The sequence below is a fragment of the Hermetia illucens genome, chromosome 3 (genome assembly GCF_905115235.1).
Source record: "Hermetia illucens chromosome 3, iHerIll2.2.curated.20191125, whole genome shotgun sequence".
Classification (NCBI taxonomy): Eukaryota; Metazoa; Arthropoda; class Insecta; order Diptera; family Stratiomyidae; genus Hermetia; species Hermetia illucens.
In genome coordinates this window covers 128513769-128536212 of record NC_051851.1, presented here as the reverse complement: position 1 = coordinate 128536212, position 22444 = coordinate 128513769, and the positions used below count along the sequence as shown (strand labels likewise).

Below are 22444 nucleotides of genomic sequence, written 5' to 3'. Positions count from 1 at the left end.
CCAACAAGACCACTAATTCCTCTTTTGTTGACGCGCCGACCTGAACTTTAAATTCCAAATCAGCGCCTTAAAGGCAGAATTACATACATTGTCTCTTATTAAAAAAAAACCCCTAACAGTACCCATCCCGGAATAAACAACGGCTAGAGCACGCAACCAATAATATGATAATCCTTCGGTATGCTAAAACAAAATGTCCGGTTTAGTCTACGTTCCTCCTCCGACTTTACCTCAATTCAGCCCTCCTTAACACTCTTCAATTCCCTTGTCAGAAACATCCTTGAATATTGCTGTGTAGTCTGGTCCCCCTTCCGCATTCGTGACAGCCGCGCTCTTGAAGTCGTACAACGCTAATTCACCCGGACACCCTTTTATAAAAAGAACCTTCCATGGGTTGACTATCTGCCACGACTCCGAACCCTCAATCTCCCCTCCCTGCAGCAACACCGTATATTCCTTGATATATATACTCTTTTCAAACTCTGCAATTGCCTGATGGACTCCTCTGTCAACTCGGCCATTACTTTCCGCATCGTCTCTCATAAAACATGTAGTGCAGATTTTTTGATGTACCCTTCAAGGAGCTTCTGATTTACTTCCACTCTCCTATCCCGAGACAATGCCGGTCCTACAACGCCGGGTCCTTTGAATCTGTCTCTTCCTCTAGTTTTAAGCGGAAAGTAAGCCATTTAATTGCTCCTCCCTCTGAGGACAATATGTAATAACGAATTTGTTTTCTGTGTATTGTCTTTATTAAATAAATAAATAAATAAACATCGCGTTGTGAAAACGACAACAACGTACCAACCAGAATCAGCCGTTGCACTCGCAATAGGCAGCATGGAGAGGTCAATGTTCAGCTTTCAGAATTGGGGAATTGTTATTTTGTATAATTGAATGAATGGAAAAGGATTTTAGAGGAAAGGCACCAGTTATTAGTTGGTTTTAAATAAATAAAATTAACCATTTTAATTATTAAATTTGTGATATATCATAAGTGAATGTCTGGATGGGAATTAGGAAATTGAAAGGAATAAATTGTGAAAACGAGGGAATATTACATATTATTAAAAGCAACCTCCTGTCAGATTGTTTTGAACAAAGCGAAGGTAATGTTGCATATGTCATAAAGCCATGGGCACAACAGCCTTGTCCGGAGGATGTGGAGAAGTTCAATGAACGATAACATCTTTCCACAAGCACCACCGAAATTGCCCTGGATTTGGAAAGAGGGGCAAAAAGAGTTGGATTGAAGGTAAACATCAAGAAAACCAAGGATATCAGTCTGACGGGTCATCGTAATCCCCCTATCTGAATTAATAGGCAGCGCATCGAAGGCGTCTATCAATTTGTATATTTAGGAAGCATGATTTCTGCCGACGGTGTCACCGAACTAGATGTCGCTCGACACATTAATATCTACTTTCGTTATCTAGTATCTAGAAATGTAGTTATCTCAAAACCAAAATGAACTTGAGACTGTTCTGTGCTAGTGGCCTTTCTTTGTTGCTATATAAGAGTAGCATGGTTATGCATTCATTCATTTGTCGTATCATTGGGGTATGCTGGCCTGATGCTATTAGAAACGAAGAACTTGGTCGGTGTATAGGCCTGGCACCCGTACGTATTGTGATCGGAAGGCGGAAGTGCTAGGTCGTACATTGCGTAGGGACAATAATTGTATCATTGGCTATGCCATACAGTAGAATCCATGGTTCCAAGATGGTGGACGAGTGGATCGACCCAAGGGCACTTGGCGCAGAATTGTAAAGAAGGAGTGCAGGCGTCTCAGAAAATCGTGGGGGGAGCTCAAGCGCATTTCACGTATAAATGGGTATATTACGAGAGAGAAGTCGTGTAAATAGAAACGTTTATTTATGATAATCAAGTCATTCACCATGAATAGTTTCAAGTAAGTTTCGCTGATAATATTGATTTTCAAAAACACAGGTTTAAGATGTCCTATTTACATTCTCCTGTGGTCACTATTAATAAAATATGTATACTTTTGCTTATAAAGAATTGCAGTCATTGTTTTATATCTCTAAGTATTTTCAAGACGCTACTTAAGAATATTAACACTTACAACATGAACATCTTATAAGTATATCATAACAATAAAACAAACATAACAAATTCTTAATCAACCTTAGCTTAAAACTCAACAGTAACACATTTTGTTTTCAGATATTCATTGAGAGCCTCCCTGCCAAGATCTTTTCCAAAACCACTTTGCTTGAATCCACCAAACGGTGCCGCCACATCTGTTTTATTATATACGTTTACGAAAACAGTGCCTGCTTCAATTTTATCTGCAAAAGCTAGAGCCTTGTTTATATCCTTGGTGAATACTCCACTCGCTAGACCGTATTCAGTAGAATTCGCACGTTTCATTACGGACTCAATATCACTTCCATTGAATTTCGAAATTATCATAATAGGTCCGAAAGACTCTTCCTTAGCTATGAACATATGATCTTCAACGTTGGTGAAAACAGTTGGTTCGAGGAAGTAGCCTTTCATGTTTGGTACCCGTCTTCCTCCGTATACAAGCGTGGCGCCTTCCTTCAAGCCAATCTCACAATATTCCAGGAGCTTATCGAAATGAGACTTGTGATTTTGTGGTCCGTGGGCAGTTGATCGATTCAATGGGTCACCAATTGTCATCAATTTTATATCCTTCACAACCCGTCTGACAAACTCATCGTGAATGGTGTCCTCAACAAATAAACGTCCGGCGGCAATGCAATTTTCGCCTTTATTGAAAAATACTGAGGACATACCCTGTAAAAAAGTATAGTTTCGTTTACTTGTTCTCCCTCGTACGATAATAGATTTGAAATTCGATATCAAAAAAGAATTACTACTTACATATCTCACAGCTTTGTCCAAATCACAGTCAGCAAATATGACCAACGGGCTCTTTCCACCCAACTCTAATGACACCTTTTTCAGATTTGATTCCGCGCAAGATTTCATAATATGTTGTCCAATAGGCGTTGATCCTGTAAATCCAAGTTTTCGCACTAACGGATGATCAGCTATAGCTTGGCCAGCTAAGGAGCCAGAACCAGTGACAACATTTATAACCCCTGGAGGAAATCCGGCCTTTACCGAAAGTTCAGCAAATTTGAGGGCTGTGAGCGGGCAAACTTGAGCAGGTTTGATGACAACTGTGTTACCTGCCCCGATGCAGGCTGCCATCTTCCACGACAACATCATGAGAGGATAATTCCATGGTGTAATAAGCCCACAAACACTGGAATGGAAGTATCAGTATCTATTGATATAGTTTAAAATGAAATTAACACTTACCCAATGGGTTCTTTTTTCGTAAATGTAAGAACGTTGTTTGGCCTTGCTGGATTTACTGGTATAGTGCTTCCTTCAATCTTATCGGTCCAACCGGCAAAGTAACGCCAAACATCGATGGACATACCGACGTGAGTTTTCAGGGCTAATGTATAGACTGCTCCTGAATCAACTGCTTCAATTGTAGCCAGTTCTTCCTTGTGCTGTTCCATCAAGTCAGCCAGTTTCATCATTAGCTGACCTCTTTGTCGCGCGGGCATCAGCTTCCAGCTTTGGAAGGCTTTATGCGCACTTTTCACTGCCGTATCAACATCGTTTTTCGAAGCGAAAGCAACTTTACAAAGTAGCTCTTCAGTGGTTGGATTAATTATGTCAAGAGTTTTTCTTCCTTCACCATCCATGAATTGCCCATTGACAAACATTTGAGTTGGAACAGAGATCTCACGTTTATTAGCATGCAAGACAAATCCATCGAAATAAACCTTCACGTCAGAGCCAACGCTTCCTTGTCGGAGGTTCTTTACGATTTCTAAGAAGAATTCATCGAAAACCGGAGCCATGAAAACTGATTCATTCTCCAAAGGTACATCAAAAGCATCTTTGCATTCTTCAACTAAACGCACAACATCCATTGAGCCAGCTCCAGATGCGAAGAAGTCAGTTGTTTCTTCAATAGGGATCTTTAGAATACTATTCCAAATCGCACGTAAAGCCTCCTTCTTCTGAGTCTCATCGGCGGTAAGTTCAATTTCCACTTTAGCTGCCGATTGTTTAAACCATTCCGCAGCAGGGATTACCTTAGTACCTCTCTTCACTCTTTTGATATTAACGAATTCACCATCAGTTCCCTCTATCGCTATACCGTCGTCGTGAACAATGGCAGGTTTTTTTAATCCTTTGAGTTTTAAAGGTTCGCCAGTCACTGGAACTGCTGAAAACATATGTGCTCCGAAAAGCCTTATCTGTTCTTCCTCTCCTTTGTCGCCTTCAACGTAGGCTATCGCACCGGGAACAGAGTCCAAACCTCTAACGAAATTCCAAATTCGCTTTGCCGGTTGATCTAGGTTTATTATTTGGTTCTCTTCTCGGAACATAGCAGGATCATATGTTGCGCCGATTTCAGTCTGGGGGATTTTTGGAGCAGTTCCTTTTGCAACGAGATCGACAGCTTCACCCATTGCTTTCACTCCTTGCGGGTATAAGAACCTCTTGTAGATTGTATCCAAAGTATCTGTTGGCTCTAGCGGGCATTGCTTTTGCAGCAGAATTGGACCAGTATCTAAACCGTCGTCAGCCCAGAAGATGGAGAATCCTGCGGTTTCGTCTCCCTCTATTAAAGTCCACGAAATGGCACTAGCTCCTCTATGGCGGGGTAGAATAGATGGATGATAACAGATACTTCCTAGTTTCGCTCCATCGATAACTTCCATAGGAATGAATTGTGAACAATATGGCAAAACGTTTAGGTTGGCCCCAATCGATTTGTACTGGGAAAGAACTTCTGGTATAGCAACGCCTTTTTTCCTCCATGATGGGAACTTGAAGACGGGAATATTATGGTTTTTAGCGGTGCTTGCGAGAATATCTTCGCGACTTCCCTTATCAGGAATAGTAAATACACCAACGACGGAGTAGCTTTTCTCGATAAGCAATTCTAATACGTCAGCGGCGAAATTGCTTTGTCCAATAATCGCCAATTTAAGGGGCTGAAAAAAGGTTAAAAATTATTTTTATTTTTTATTTTATGTCAGATTCCAGATTATATGTTGATTAAAAATCGATAGAAATTATGGAGGACTAACAACTTTATTGCGTGTTATGCAAAATACTTTCACAGAATGACTCTAAGTCTGTCATTCAGTGGAGGAAAAGTGCTTCTTAGAAAATTATAGGGTGAAGGTTCTAAGGGTTTAAAGTGAGTAACTGCCCTGTAAGCTTGACCCCACGGTCCACTTCGGACACGTACTGAATTGGAGATTACAATCAGAACCTCGCCATGATTAGCATAGTAACAAGTTATGGTAGTTGGTCTACTGGTTCAGGAAGTGAGTAAGCAGACTCAGCTTCTTTGATTTCCAACGACCGTAATCCTTTTGTATGGGGAAATTCACCAACTATTACATTTAATGCAAGTAATACAAATATTATGGAATATCGAAAGAGAGAGCGAAGGAGGCTCTAGTGAAGCTTGACGAAGTAGCGAGAGAAGTTGGCCTAAAAATAAAAGAAAAGAATACCAAAATCTTGGCACAAATCAGAAAGGTTACAGAAATTAGTCAAACCGTGTTGTGTGTAGCGAGATATTGACGACGAACGAACTAGTGCTTTGGTTGAGTCTTCAAGCAAAACCTTAGATTCAGTTAAGATGGACGGCGAATGGGATACCACGGTGAGTTGAAGCCGCTATCCATATTAAGGCTCGAAAGCTCCAGTGGATAGGCCGTGTAGAGCGTATGGACGATAAAAGAATTCCCATTCTATTCAAGGCTAGGTCAGAGCGGAACAACTACCAGGGAAACGGCGAAACAGATGGGAGGTTTGGGTGGACAATGTAATGCAATGCACGCTCGAAATTGGAAGACCTGGTCTGTAGACCAAGAAGAATGGAGACAAAGGTTTAGGAATACTAAGGACTCTAGCCCCATAGAAGAAGATTGACTTTATTATCACTAACATACAAGGGACCTTGCGATCATTTTTTTAGGAAGAAACAAACCCAATATATAAAGCACATATTAGATTGGAGAAGATGTCAATGAAAGGAAGCTGGAGAATCATCATTTGGATTTCCAACTCTTCGGGCGTTATAGGCACCTTGTTTTCACCTGCTAATAAAGTAATGGAGCTCAGTGAACCTATCAAGGGGAAGAGCTTCCATCAGAACATACAAACCATGACAAAAGGTATTAAGTTGGCGAAGAAAATGAAGTTGAAAAAGGATGATCAGGCAGGCCTCACAAAACATGAGATCGGAGCAAGGGAAAAGTGAAAAAAGGCTGTGGGAATCAATGAATGAAACAACCCAACAAAAAATTATCTCCACTCCCAGGAAAAAAGAACATATGAAAGGAAGTGTTAGCCAGAAGCAACTGACTTTAGTGACTGTGAAAATGAGGACACCTTAAAGAGAGAACTCAGGAGCTTGCTGAAATATGAAAAATCTAAAAGCACGCATAATGATAATAGATGGAGATAAGGGTTGGCAGGAGGATAAGGGATGGCAGGTTGTCATCGAATGTAAGGATATCAATGGTATCATTACGTTAACGAGAGTGCTGGAATCGGCAATAAAATGCTTGGGAAATGCCTATGATGGGACACAGTTTGCATCTACCAAACTGGCGTTATTGAAACTGGACTTAGCGAGTCCACTGCAGTGATGCAAAATGCTTTTACTTTGGTCACTTAGGGTTAAGAGCGGGGAGCGGGAGTGTCGATATATTATCTAGAATATAGAATCAGTACAGAGCAGCATTGCAGAATGTTGTGGGATACCCTGCAGCCGAATTCGTACTGACAAAGCTGAGATTAACTACTATATTTCTCCTCCTAGAACAGAATTGGTTGGGGATGAGCACATGTTTATCCTTCTAGTGATCAGTGACAATCGCAGATACTTTCAGATTTTAGGGTACTCGTTCTTGGGTTAGGTAGCCGAACAGCAGGTGGTGTGTCCTGCTCCAAGCAATCCGAAGTTGTATGTGGTACTTTTAAATATCGGGAACATGCCATTTAGACAGCGAAAAATGAATGGGGAATCAATGAAGGGCCCATTGTTTGGTCAATTTTTTTTCTGATCACTCCAAATACATATTACGTTGCGAATATTTTAGTGGCCTCCTTCTTGTCTTTAGGTCATATAAATCGAAAGTATAACGATGCAACATTGAATACTAGCAAATCTGTTGATAAAGAATTTCAGTTTAACAACGGCCAAACTCGTCATTCAGAAACCCTTCCATTCTGTACGAGCAGTTTTACTGTATCCAATATTCTAAAAGGGTAGTACATTGACTGTAACCCAGGGTCCCCTTTGCCTTTGCTTCTGAGAACGAGTTCCGTAACTTTTTAGCGGGAGAGAGAAACACTCGCTGTAAAACATTTGTTTAACGCTGTGTGGTGGCTTAAACCCAATTAAAAACTTCAACCATTTCTCCGGTATTCTGCCCAGTCGCTGCGCTCTTTGTTTAATATAGACAAGGACGTGTCTTTCAATTCACCAATATTAAAGAATAGGCAATTTGTTTTACGTCTCGTCTCGTTGATAAAAACAGCCTGGATAGGGTGGACAGATTAAAGACATCTTAACTGCTTCTATGGAGTATGGTAGGGTCACCCAGTAAGAAGACTACTACAGGAAACGCATTGCTTGAATTTGAGTTGTGGAATAAAGACATTGCGCATGTTCGGCGTTCTTTAATGACTTGCGTATGAAAAATTTCTTGCAGTTTCTATGGTGATAGTGTCGGATGGGGAAACAAACACAAGAAAACACAAAAATGACATTCCGTGCGGCCTAGAACCTCGATGTGTTTCTCTTGTATATAGTTTTCTTGGTTTTGCGTTTGTGAGCACCCAATTTAACGGCTCATCAATAGTTTTATTGGTCATTCATTGCCTCTATGAAAGAAATTTTGAAAATTTTTCCTATATTTCATCTGGTAGATATACGCCGAATGCCAGAAAATTGAGGGGAGTTGTTCACCACTTCAAAGGAAATTCACTGGTGGTCATAGCCTGGGTAATCTTCGTATACCATTTTACGCTCTACTACTGGTACAATGAACTCTGCAGTAAATGTTATGTCATAAGAAATATTCGCGGTTTATTGTGCATTTTTAGCTATGCCTCAGTTAACAGTTAAGTATACCAGGGGAACTAGCTCTTTTTATGAACTCAAACTGAAGGGCACAAACATTTATTTAAATTAATCTGACTGATCCCTTTCCATCCGGTATGTATCACCCAAAACTCAACAGAAACAACTGGGGAATTCACTTGGCGTGGATAACTTATTATTGGAAAACAAATAACAATTTCACGAACGCATTCACTGGATCGAGGTAGTGCATTCAACAAATGGTCTGAAACTGGCTTTAGATCTAGGAAAAAAAGAACAACTTATCTCCTAAAAATCCCAAATTATTAAGCGTCATATTCAGCAAAAAAATTGATAACAGTTCTCCGCAATTTCAGTGAAAGTCAATAAACGGACGCTCAATTAAATTCATGTGAAAGGTTATCTTTGGGACAAGATCCTAGTTTTTATTTGTTGTCGGAAGAAATGGAAAACTGGAACTTGTTTTATATTTTGAAATATTTTCGTCGGTTCATTCACAGTATTTACATAAGAAAGTAAGTTCACTAGCCGCGATTAGAAAGATTGACAGTTATTAGAGCAGAGCATGAGATATGGAAATACGTATCAACTAGTTAAAAACTGATCACCATAGAACCGGATTTTTTGTCTTCATTTCCAACTAATTTTCACTTTCTTTTTCACCTTATAAAAACTAGCGACTGTCGTAGGAGGAAAGAAAATATGATATGAACTAACGTCAGCCTGACTGATCAAGCATTTTCAAAATGCACTTTGTTATTCATCCTTTCGATAAATATAATTTCCATGTACCATTTAGAATGGACATAGATGGCAACATAAAAAGTAGCAGACGTAACAGTCTGCCCGTTGCAAGAACTTTACTTTCACTTTCCACTTACAGCTTACTTTCTAACCTAAAGTAAAAATAATGGTTGGCCATTCAACTTCACCAAAATGCACTTATGCAACAACCTCACTCACTTAATATTAAATTTTCAATGAATTCTCTATTAGACAATACAATACTAACTTCCATGATTCGTTGCATCTAAAGCTTTAAAAACCGGTTGAATGAATCTCGCTTGGATGATGGACACTTCTCAGATCTCCTAACACAATTGTCTTACGCTGAGCCATTCGCCTTATATTTATACACTTTCAAGATGATAACAATTTCTGAGATAACCCTCAGTCTCAGCAGCATCACAGCCGCCAGTAAACAATATCGATCTATCGCTCAAATCTGAGAGGTCCATTGGCAGCGAGAAATCTAACTCCGCTGGTAAAAAATCGTAATAACGCGTTAATCACAGTCTATCAGTGAAGTTCATACTCATGTACAGATGCGTATCGTATAGACCTCCGCGCTCTCAAATCAGTGGGTCAAACTTTTTCCTGTTGAGGTTTACAGTTGAAACTGAAATAACAGCGTTTGATTTATTACTGAACTATTTAGTTCTTAACGTTCATTCATAATATCTATATTGCAACATTAGCAACAGTTCAGATAAAATTATATTACTAGCATATAAATGAGTTTACGACACCTGAACCTAAATAAAACGAGACATGGATGGGGAACTGGCAACTTGAAGTATCTGGTTTGATGCCGCTTTTTTGTAAACTTTTGGGAGTGCGTGTAACCAGGCATCCATAAAACGGGTTGGTATTTCACGTATTTCTTGCATGCCTAAAAGCGAAACAATGTCCTATCCAAAGTACACTTTTCTCCTACCGGAAATATATAATTAACAGTACGATTCGCACCAAAAATTCCAGTTTTATTATTTATATAATGCAGAACTCGAAGATGAACTAACAGGGAGTAGATCAGTTTTTAAGGTTTTGTGTGAAACAAAACCTTATTAGAATCGAGACGGTGTCTGTCTGTCCGTCTGTCCGTCCGTCTGTCTGTCTGTCTGTCTGTCTGTCTGTCTGTCTGTCTGTCTGTCTGTCTGTCTGTCTGTCACACCCGATTTATTCGGAAACGACTAGACCGATTGTCATGCAGTAAGTGGCGCCATCTTGTGTTAAGTTTAAGAGGGGCTTCCCGTACATGTGAATGGAGGGGGCAAATTTTTTTTTCACAAAATGTAGCCATGTGGGGCATCAAATGAAAGGTCTCAATTAGTACTTTTCGAATCTGGTTCAATATTTGATATTAGATGAAACATAGGGGAGTGAGGGTTCAAAATATGACCCCCAAAAAGTGTAACAGGTCTCGTTCTCAGAACCTATCCAACCGAAAAATCTGAAAAAAATCACAGTGGTGCATCTCTACAAAATCTAGGCCTCAAAATATATCCGGTTTCGATATCTGCACAAATAAAGTTAATAACAGTATATTTCCACATTTTAGAAATTTACCCGGCACCCCCCCTTATGTTCATCCCAGAAGTACAAAATTTGGCATGCGTGTAATAAAGGATGTAATGCACAGTTTGGTCAAGTTTGAAGAAAATCCAATTATTATTAACAAAGTTATAGGGGGTGAAACTTTACAATTTTTTGTGAATTTCGTGCACTCTACAACCCGCATGACGTCATCATCACATATCAATTCGTCAATACCACAACGAAATGAATTCTTATGAATTGGGGGGCAGGCAATTATTTTGTTTTAGTTTTTTAGTTATTTGTCAACCCGACATGTGTGTATGTAGGTATATAATATATGCGTGCTAATGAACTTTGCGGGTAGTGCCTAATTCAGTTAGATATAAGACGTAAATCGGAAATATGGGTACGATAAATTTAGATACGTGCATATATGTGTACAGTCTTCGGTAATAGGCAGTTTGTTTGTTTAGGGTGAGCGTAATAACTATGACTGTAATATGTACGTATGTCTCGTAGTTTGGAAAAATATGAAGGATTATGTTGGATTTGTAACTATATACGGACAGAAAAATGTGCGTCTCTTACATAAGATGAACACAAAACCTTTATACCCGAAGCGCGAGCTTCCGGTATTCCGACTTGTTTTATCTTATTTCCACAGTAAAAAGATGCTACATTAAAGTTTGTCCACTTGCGTCATTTCTTCGATCTCTTACCCTCTTTGCTATTCGACTTTTCAATCAACAGCGAAAATAACCTTTCCTTGAAAAAATATTAACAGGAATCAGATAGCATTGGGTTCTGAGGGGTCTTGCGTTTGCTTTTTTAGTCAGTGGTAATTTCCCAAAACAAAAATATGTTTTGCCCCATTTACGTTCTTATATCTGTACGGACAGCTTATTAGATGCAGCACGAAGTTGTCGGAATGAAAATCCGTAGTAAAAGTCTCTATGGTGGCAGAGACATTTATGTTATGGTTGAATATTCGATCTCAGTTGCCGAAGGTGCGAATATGCACCTGAGTAGAATCAGCAGAATAATCAGTGTTGAAATGATTTGATCGAACCCATTCCAAGAACACGGTTTGGCTCTTAGGCGACGATTATAACGTTATATGAATGATCTTTAAAGCCACCAATGATAACATCCTTCATATCATTGGTAAGGCCATAAACATATATGACCTCAGTCACAGATAAAACTGGAAAGATTGATTCGATGACGCAACAGAACAGAAGAATGTCGGGATACTGGGCAATGGACCCATTTCAAAGAACGCAGAGATGCGCAGAGAAATGTCTACGCAGACTCAAAAAGGAAGTCCTAGAGAACGAATAAGTCTGTGAACTCGAGAACTACAGGAAGTAACCGTATCAGGAGGGAAAGATTTACCAGCAAGCCCACCGGATGAAACCATATACACCTGCCGAAAGGAAGAGGAAAATCCAATTTCCAATCGTATGGGGATATTAGACTGATACATAGAGTATTTTGATGGATTGCTAAACAATCAGAACATGGGCGAATTGGAAGTTCCGCTGCAGCAAGCACCAAGCCGATGCAATTCATCGGCTTCAAAAACATTGGTCGTCAGGAACCGATGGAGTTATAACGGAACTGGTTAAATATGGAGACGATCAACGACACCAGGCGGTTTATCAACGTATGCTCAACGTTTGGGACAGCGGATTAATGCCCGATGGCTGGCAATGAGGCATTATTTGTGCTATACATACAAAGGAGATATCACGCAGTGCAGCAAATATAGAGGTCTCGCGTCGCTGAGTACTATCTATAAAATATTCTACATTATCGTGCTAGATCGGATAACGCCATATGCCCAAAACATCATTGGCTCTTACCAAAAACGCTTCACTTCAGATAAATCAGTAACAGATCAAATTTTTTCTTTGCGGAAATTGCTCGAAAACTGTTGGAATATGGCCATCAGATGCACAATATTTTCATCGACTTCAAGGATGTCAAAATAGCCAGCGTAAAACTGTACACAGCAATGAGGAAATTTCCGAGCAAAACCATCCTTTTTAAATTCAACTAAATATTCAAGTTCGTTGACCATATCGACATTGTGGGAAGAACAACCCAATATGCACAAACTTTCTTCATTCGGACCGAACTGGGGGCGATCAGGCAATACGAAATACTTGGTGATAACATCAGGACAAAACAAAAAAAAAGTGCACCACGACCGTCTAGTTACGGATAAAATTCTTCTGCATAGGTTGCGGTAGGCGGATATCCTAATTCACGTGAGTGAGGATGATCGAGCTCGGACGGTAGGGGCAGTATCTATGGTAGCAGAAGAAGGCGTGGCAAACCTTGCTTGAGATGGAGCGAAGACGTAGGCCAGGGCACAGAGAGCTTTTAAGGGTATCGAATGGTGGTGGGTATGCCAAAAATGGGATCTTTAGGGTTCCTTACCAATGCAGGCTAGACCGTGTACCGGGTGTTGCGTTGCTGATGATGACTGAATCGAGCTTTCTTGTTTCATGTAACAAATGATAGTAAATAAAGAACTTTTTCAGATGATTTATAAAATTATATCATATTTAGAGCTCCGCCCTGTTATTTATATAACATGTTGGCTTAAGGTCAGATAAATGAGGAGTGTTTGAGGCAACTGACTTTGCACTATACTGAGTAAAACAAAATTAAATTGTTCAGATTACGGATAAAGGCAAATAAAGTAACTACCGTTGGAGTTACTCCACTATGCAAAATCTGCGATCCTGCGATAGGCCGAGCAAGAAAATGTACTTAATGTCCTTAAAAACAAAAATGATCGTGTTAAGGGCGTTCACCTCACCACTAAAGCAGAACCTCAGTAGACGCGCAGAAAGGACAGGAACCAGTCCTATCAGGAAACAGGCAAAGGTCCTTGACGCATAGACGGCGTCAGGACACTAGTAAATTAGTCCGAGCAAAACAAATACGTGTGTGTATGCTAAATGTTGGCAATCTCACAGAAAATACGGGGAACTCGCAAAAACGCTACGGAAAAGGCACACTGATATATACGCTCTAGAAGAAACTCGATGGTGCAGTGCCAAACGTTTTGACGTAGAACACGGATGCGGTAAAAATGGCTTTAAACTTCTTTATTTTAGAAGCCCTCATACTCAATATGGTTTTGGTTTGACTATATCTGTACATTTCTGTGATGCCACCAAAGAAGTCGAAAGATCGGCTGATGAAGTTCATATTTATATCAGCTGATCGTACGATCAATTGCTTGACCGCATATAAGCCATGGACAGGTCGACCTGAGATGAGAAAGATGCCTTCGGGCAACTTCTCGATATGGAGACCAGTAATTTGTCTGCTGATAACTATCCCGTCATTGTGGGCAAGCCTAAAGGTCATGTGGGTGAACAGACGCACGGCAACAGGTGCCATAGGGGAAAAGCGTTTGGAGCGCATAATGAAGGTAGCGAGCGTATAATCGATTTTGTGGATACCCGTGACCTTGTACTTATGAATACATGGTTCATCAAACGATTGTCTAATCTTCCTTCATTTTATAGTGGGAGTATTAAAACGTTACAAATCCCACTGCAACCAACCGCATCCTCCCGTATGACAGATTTGTGCTTTAACTACTCGGCTATCTGGACACTATTATTATTATTCTCGTACGACGCCGATATTTTACAATCGTCACTGATTGCAAAGCCCTTCCCTACGAGATCATGGCACCTCAACGTCAACCGTTGATTGTCGTTCTGCGAATCCAGCCAGCGATAGAACAGCGTGAGGAACGCACCGGTCCGCCGCTCATTAAATCGCAATTTCATGAGAAGATTACCAACCACTACGAATGTAGAAGAATCGTGAAACCAAATTAAAAACATGATCCACAGTCCCTCGGGGTGACTAAGCGAGATAAACGGTCCTTCAATCGAGATTCTTGGCTTTGGGATGACGATGTTCAAATGAAGGTCCGCGAAAACAAACGCCTCTACCGTAAGGTTCTCGACAATAAAACCCTGGTCGATTGCAAATTTACAAGAATGCCAACCGGGAACCAAAGAAAACTATGGTTGTTACCCGAGCAGTTCATTACAATAATACGATGAACTGGAACTCGGGATGGCGAGAGAGATCTGTATCGACTTGTCTAAACCCAACACCAACGCTCGCAAGATATCAAATATTTCTGTTGCGTCAATGAGGAGAACTGTACTTTGTTTACCATTTGGCAAGCAGTGACTGATAGATGAGGAGACCATTTCGAGCAGATTTCAAATAAAGAATTTGTTCCACGTCCACAAGCACTGCCAAAATTTGGTGACATTTCAACTGTCAGCGCCACAATACTGTGGTCTGGTGAGTTCTTCAATCATATTACACCATCTGACTGGCAAGAAAGCACGACTATTCTAAAATGGAAAAAGAAAGGTAGTTTAGCAGAATGTTCAAATTACCGTCCGATCGGGTTGCTGCCTCATGTCATGAAGGATTTATCGTTCAAATAACTGTGACTCAAGACGGATTTGCTAAGAACTGCTGAACTACTGACACAATACACGCTGCCCGGTTACTCATGAAGAAACAAAAGTGCATTCGTTGATCTGGAGAAAACGTTTAACAGCTCATCTGGTATACTCTGCGGCAATACTTGTGTTAAAACCACAAGAACTTCTGCGCTAGGTTCAATTGCTCATATTGAATTTGCATAAAACGGAAGTTTTAACGACCTGTCCCCATGAAATAGGCACATAATGGAAGTGACCTACTCTGAATTGAGCGATTTAAATATCTCGGATCAATGCTAGCAATGCATTAGCGCAACCTGGGCGAAGTGGCGTTCGACAATTGGCGTTCTTTGTGATCGACGTATCAACTACCGTCGCAAATCCAAAATATACCTTTTACAGTAGTGGTTGCCCTCTAGGGTTTTGAGTGTTGGCCGATTATAAAAGACAATGAAAGGCGTCTCGCGGTAATGGAGGCGAAGATGTTGGGTTGGACGAGTGGCGTAACGCGTCATGATCACGTCCGAAATGAGAATATACGCGATCGATATGGGGTAGCATCTTCAATGATATGGCCTCGTAATTCGCGCTAACGAAAATTAATCTGCCATGATTGGTTTGAACATCGAAATTGATGCTAAGCGACCAAAAGGCAGGCCGATGCAACGGTGGCTTGATATGCTGGATAGTGATTTAAAAGCCCCACGACTACATCTGAACCAGGACTTGATAGGCCAAAATGGCCAAACCGGTCAAGACGAGCTGACTCCGCTCCTGAACGGACAAAGACTGGAGGAGAAAAGGAAGGAGGAGACAATAGCCATATAGTTTTAGTGGGTAAAAGTCGCGGTCAAGGGAGAGCCAGGGGGATTTTATTTATTTTTTTAATTTTGTTTTATTTATATTTTATGAACATACAGAACAAAAAAAAAGGATTTACAGACAGCCAGGCAGTTAGTGAAACGGCTTTGAGAGGGCTCGGTTTCAGTTTTGGTCACCAAGAATAATGACGCAGGTAATCAGGTTATCAGGGCTGATGAGTGGATCTTGTAAGTTTACGTTCCTGAAGAAGTTAAAGCAAAAGTTAAAAATGAAGGGCATACTAGGTTCTATTTAGGCATTTTGGCTAACTTACAAAACTGTGCCTTCCATAACCTTTCCCATGTTTTTAAAATCAATAGGTCCTTTTGTATTCATATAATAAAATTTTATACGGCAAAATGGAGACCAGTAGACTGGTGACATTTAACTTTCTGGTGGTCTTGTTTCGGCCTAGAGTTTATACATATTTGGAGCTCAAAACAAAATTAACCTAAAACCATCCTCAGAAGAATCATTGACTTTGTAATTTGTCTTATTATCGCATTTATCACTACATTAAAAAAAATGCAGTGCTGCAAAGTTATTTGCAGAGTAAATTCACATGCTGGGATTATTTTCATTCAACATTTGCGACTGATAGTAATTTCAATGGAATCTGTTTGTGTATTTTGAAGTTTGCGGGGATGGATGAACAACTGCGAAATTATCTAAATCCGCTTGCTCTGTCGCTAAAAAAAATTTGAGAGTTTATCTACGTGATAGGTGAAATCTACATGAGTGTTTGTAAGGATGCTTTATAATTTAGGTCATAAACGATGCTGCGAATTGCTGTTTTTTTTACTTCAATATTATCAAATTTTTTGGTTTTTATTCCACAATAGTATTATTATTAGAGGAGATTTGTTAGCTCTTAGGTAAACATACTTATCAAGAACATTACCATCCCTATTTGCCCCAGGCAATGTGCTTTAGCTTCCCCAACGACTTTCCGAGAAATTAGTACTATTCCAGAATACTCCACTTGGTTTTAGGGCGTCTCGTCGGCCTTCCGGATATGATGGTTTGCACAGCGTAGTAAAGCTTGAAATGGAGTTATTGCCCTTTTCCAACGCGTAACTTATCCACTGCCACTTCCGCCTTCTTGTTATGGCATTATCTCATTTGAAAGATCGCAATAACACGACGCAAATGTGAGTTTATAAAAGCTTGGATCTTTCCCTTTTTAGAAGTTAGTTCGTCCGGTAACACACCGGACTGTCAGCCTTGGCTTTATTAGTATTTATTAACACTCTGAGCCTTATGTAGATCTACAGCCGCTTGATCGAAGTATATGATTCCGAGAGAGAGCAAGTGGGTTAGTTGTTTTAGTTATTTTTTACGACAGGAGCACGTAGGGAACGGGACGACATAAATATCCTTCTAATTGCCGCACTGAAAATTGGTGCATCACTTCAAAATTTTAACGTCTACAGCTTTCTTTTGCCTACTGAGAAATATCACATTCCACCAGTATTTACCAAGAGGTGGAAGTAGCACCTCAAAGAACAGCATCTTTACTCCGCCCAATCGCATTGATGGCAAAAAGATTTCTTTTCCGTTTAGAGTAATTCATGATCGCGTGTTACGATAGTTTCCCATTCGTCATTAAACGAAGGTGGTAAATAATTAAAAATAGTGGTACAATGTTCATTCCATTTGCTCAACTACTCAGCATCATGTATAAGAATTCAAGCGTTAGTGACCCTTGAATGATCATTGTTGTTTGCAGCAGGTTATGCAACGGTGGAATTCATTTTGTTACGACGTTCACTACGCTGCACTCCTCCTTTGTTCCCGCAACGAATTTCCAGAGAGTCACAATCACAGTCGCTAGTTCTTGTGAGTTCTCTTTCGAACGTAGACAATATCTTCACCGCCGATGACAAGATGGTCAAGGTTAAAGGGTTAAACATTTTTCATCGTTATTGTTACGGTCACCAAATCTATGTCTTTCATCGCACGTCCGAGCAAGGTCAAAGGACTTGCCGCCTCGTTTTCGGCCTTGGTGGAAGTTATTTTTCAAGAACAATCTAACAAAACTAACAATAACACTTTCTGAGAATGCCGAGAAGCATCAATAACCCTAACTTCTCCTAAAAGCTGTTATCCACAGTCAACGGTGGTATCGGCGAAGTTAGGGACTGGTCCACGCGTCACTTACGAAATTTACTTGGACGTCCAACGTGGAGGTTAAATTTTAAAAAATGCCGCGTGAAGAACCAAAGTGTTCAACTTGTGAGAGCCATAGCTCTAAGTTTTCAGGCTTTTGTGAAGCGCATTGTACTATCTCCTAAAAGCGCCTATGCAATGGAATCCGGCCATCGGCTTTCGCAATTCTTCGCGAGTCTGGGACATCCTCTAAAGTCTAAGTCTAAGATTCTTCGTTGAAGGAAACCTTACCGAGGTATCTTCATCTGAGATCTGAGCCTCCTTCTCTGTCTTACATTGGTTATATATAACTGAGATAAGTACCCCATTTTTTTCATGTAGTGGTTTAAGAAGTAGTGTTAGCAGTCTACCAGCCAATTCTCCATTCGGTTTCATGAATAATTGTAATTGCCCGCTCTAGAGTTGACTTGCACTACCATTGTGGATTCAGATCCTTGGAGTCTGTCTACTTCCTCTTTACCAGGGATGTTAGAATTGTACACAGATTAGAAATGCCCCGTTCAGTTGGCCAAGTTTCACCAGCGACTGGTGGTAATTCCACCCAAACTAACTCGCTATGTTGTTGCTATTTAGTGCTGATAACACTGCGCGACTGTCGGTAGATTTAATAGCTTCGAATGCCACAGTCGGCGTAATACTCAATTCACCAATAATATTTAGTCGGTGGAGTCTTTGAATCTGTGCTAGCAACTTGCTGAAATTACCAAAATTCAGACATTGCATTCATAAATAAAATGGGCTTTGTTATTGATGCATACATCCCATGAATTCGTTATGGTGAAACTTTCCAGGTCCTACCTTTCACAATCCTACAGCATCAGGGCAATCTGCAAGATTTCTGACATTGTTCCTGCACATGGTCTTTCCATGTTAGCTTGGAGTCGAGATGTTCTTCTAAGAACTTGACTGTTTCTACCAGTGGGATTTCCGCCCCTGGTAAGGTATTTAGCGTGTAGCTACCCCACCTAACGTCCCTAGTGAACACAATTAGTCCAATATTTCTAGAATTTACCGTGAATTCGTTCGGGAGACGGAGACTGCATGTGGATTACATGCAGAGTTACACACAGGTGGCCACATGTTGCTCTCGAAAGCTTGCTGATAACTGTTACTGTTAGATCGTCTTCAAAGACAGTGCAAAGACCTTTATGTCCTCGAGTAGAGAGAAAACCCCTCCCTGTAAGCAACGCATAATACACCTCTTTTCGGCAAATATTTGGATTTTCTCTAGTCGGTGTGAAGAATCCTGAAGAAGTTAGACTGATTGGTTAGATGCTTCTTACGTTCGTCCGGGTGGGATCTCGTGGTTTGGAAATAAATATTACCTTCACATCACACTATTAAATCGTAATGTGAGCATGTGCCATGCGTAGCTAGTCCTTCTATTGATAGATTAGGATGGATGCCATCCGAGCTCCCGGAGACTTGTATCTATGAGAAGAGTTCGCTTAAACTTTGAGGTTGCCTCGAGAGAGAGATACAAAAGCGTTGTCATGATGATCATTTAACTGAATTTATGCTTTTCTTTGGAGCTTCCTCAACCTCTTTGTGGCGATTAAAGTCAAATGCTGAATCAGCCTTTACACCCACCGAAGTTTATCTGGAACCATAGAAACTTGGATGGCATATGTCCCAGGACAATTTTCTTGGGATGTGCCCGGTTATTTACAATTGGTCTGCAGTTGCAGTTGAAGGCTTGGTCGTATTCCAATTTGGCCACAATTTTATTAATTATTATTTTATTGCAAAATAATGGGACAAAGGGTACCATCGAGGTGATTCAGTTCAGTTTTGAAAAATAAAGCCGAGTTATAAATAACGCAGGAAAAGAGAAGAAGAAGAATTCGAAAGCAATTTCTTGACAGAATAAGCAAGTCGAATAGATTCAACCACAACCACAGCCAAAGGAAGAGGCGAAAGATACTTTTCGTGAAGAGGGGATATTTCACTCCAATTCAAAAATTTCTGATGATTTGGTGCTGTGCACAGCGAATAATGGAGTAGCTTCCAAAGAGTTACTATTGCGTAGAAAGAGCAGAAAAACGAAAGGCAGGATGTTCTGAATTAGTAATGAATGGAAAAAATAAATTTTTTCTCTCTTGTTTATTTGCTCGAAACTTGCACATTGATAAGCACAGAAATAAAATCCAACATCCAAACATTTTTAGTGATACACCATGAATTTGCAATGATTCAAGTACATCTATGACAAGACTAAAATAAATATGACCATCACGCCATATTCGAAATCAAATTCACTTACCCCCCGCTATGATAATACAACTGTAGAACTGTCACCTTCTCTCGTTCAGTATATTCAAGAATAAAGTGGAAAAAAACCATAATTCAATTTTTTATTGAAACCCGACTACAAGTATGTTATCGCAAGGGATGATAGTAAAGACCGCTTTTTGCGAAATTTGGCTAAACTAATCAAACGGGGCATGTCAGCGAGGTTATCTTTTACGTAAGGGCAGTTTAGAATAGAAATCACAAGAATTTTTCCATGACATAAGGCTATTTTTACAAACAGCAGTTTTTTGCAATCACGTATTTTATAATTGGCTTCTTTTTCACTTTTTGTAATCTTGTGAAATAGAATTTTATAAGAAAACCTTCCGAAACCGGTTGGTGCCAGAAAAGCACAAATTATTTCGGTCACTTGATTTGGCGACCATAGTTATCTGTGTCTGGTTTTTTCACTACTTTTGATAAGCAGACGTTATTTTAGACTGGAGTTGCCAATGGTTAGGGTTGGTTAGTCAGCAATGTACATTCAAAAAGGTTGGTTACCTTTTTTGCAAATTAAGAGATAATATATATATATATAATTTATTGCCAATAATGTGTTACAAAGTTGTTTTTTTTATAACAAAATTTGAAATTCAGAGTCCAGTTAAACTAACTTTACATCTTACAATTACAAGTGTTGCATGCGCGCAATTTGTACTTTATACATTATGCGTTATTTAGAGGAAAATGGCAATTAAAAACCTCTAGAACTTGAAGTAAAACTAAAACTTATTCTAACTTAACCTAATTAAACTTTATAAGCTAATTTTCTTTTTTTTTTTACGTCAAAGAATTAAGAGATAAGATCATACTTCAGACATATCGTCTTTTACTTAGTTTTACTTTGTTCAAGTAAAAAGAGAAAATGTTATAGCCATTAGGAATTTAAATCTCCCGTTTTATTCTAAAGGACCAGCACACATCAAGTTAATAGTACATATGAGGTATATCTGTCCATTGGAGAAGAGGAGAGGGGTACATGTAGGTATGCAGTTAGGCATGGAGTCGACTGAAGAAGTTTCTCTTGGAAATGGTCTACATTAGAGAGGAATTTAAAATTTTCTTCATATCTCCCCTATGAACGGAATCCAATCAGTATGAGACGGCCCTTCAATAAAGTCAAATTTTATTCGATGGTCCTCGGCATAAGTTAAACCTCGGCCTCTGGAATACATTGACATCAATTGTTACGCTGTAGTGATCATTCCTTTCAATTTAGAAATTTAGGTGCAAGGTACGATCCACGTGAGCGAGCCGACGAACAACTCGTCTGGACTATGAAAGCAATTTCATTTCAGGTAATTGTAGGACTCAATATACAACAGCGCTCGGTTGCTAAATCGTTTGCAAAAAGTTATGACAATTGAATTTTGGCGTCGACAACGGCGTGATAGGCTGTGACAATACTTTGTTGACAGTTCACGTCATTCGTAATTTACCTGCGATTTTAGTTTCGCACATTTTGTTTTTTTAATTGTACAATTTGTTTCGGTTGATTTAAGAGGCTCGTGTTTGGTTTTACAACAAGTCGGCAGGATGAAGCCTTACACACCTCGAATTTCATCCTGCCGAGACAAAGAGGGAAATCTGATTTCCCACAGAATGGGCATATTAGAGCGATGGGTTGAGTATTTTGAGGAACTGCCCAATAACCAAAGTATCGGCGAGTTGGAGGTCCCGCTAACTGAAGACGACGGATAAATACTGCCACCACCCAGTATGGAAGAAACAGTCCGTGCAGTTCACCGGCTTAAAAACCATACGTCGCCAGGAGCCGATGGAATTACAGCCAAATTGGTTAAATATGGAGGCGACCAACTAGACCAAGGTGTGGGACAGCGAATCAATGCCTGACGAGTAGTAACGAGGCATTATCTCTCTCATACATAAAAAGGGATATAGCACACAGTGCAGCAATTATACAGGTATCACGTTGCTGAATACCATCTATAAGATATTCTCTGCTAACTTGCTAAGCCAGATAGCCTCATATGCCCAGGACATCATTGGCCGATACCAAAGTGGCTTCATTTCAGGCAAACCAGCAACGGATCAGATTTTCTCTGTGCGGCAAGCGTTGGAAAAACAATGGAAACTGGAATATGGACATCAGTGGCACCACTTTTTCATCGACTTTAAAGCCGCCTATGAC

At 40.0% G+C, this 22444-nt stretch overlaps 1 protein-coding gene across 1 annotated transcript; it reads right to left on the bottom strand.

The window, feature by feature from the left end:
* Nucleotides 1-1858: 1858 nt before the first annotated feature.
* Nucleotides 1859-9274, bottom strand: LOC119652356 (cytosolic 10-formyltetrahydrofolate dehydrogenase). Its single transcript, XM_038056439.1, has 4 exons — nt 9165-9274; nt 3316-5018; nt 2872-3259; nt 1859-2784 (listed from the first exon to the last, which is right to left on the bottom strand). The coding sequence occupies exons 1-4, from the start codon at nt 9180-9182 to the stop codon at nt 2155-2157; spliced, it is 2739 nt and encodes a 912-aa protein (XP_037912367.1). The 5' UTR covers nt 9183-9274; the 3' UTR covers nt 1859-2154.
* Nucleotides 9275-22444: the final 13170 nt, after the last annotated feature.

Coding starts and splice junctions, on each gene's coding strand:
- LOC119652356 (XM_038056439.1), bottom strand. Junction 3,260..3,315: donor ACGAAAAAAGAACCCATTGG/GTAAGTGTTAAT, acceptor CTTCCATTCCAG/TGTTTGTGGGCTTATTACAC. Junction 2,785..2,871: donor TGGACAAAGCTGTGAGATAT/GTAAGTAGTAAT, acceptor ACTTTTTTACAG/GGTATGTCCTCAGTATTTTT.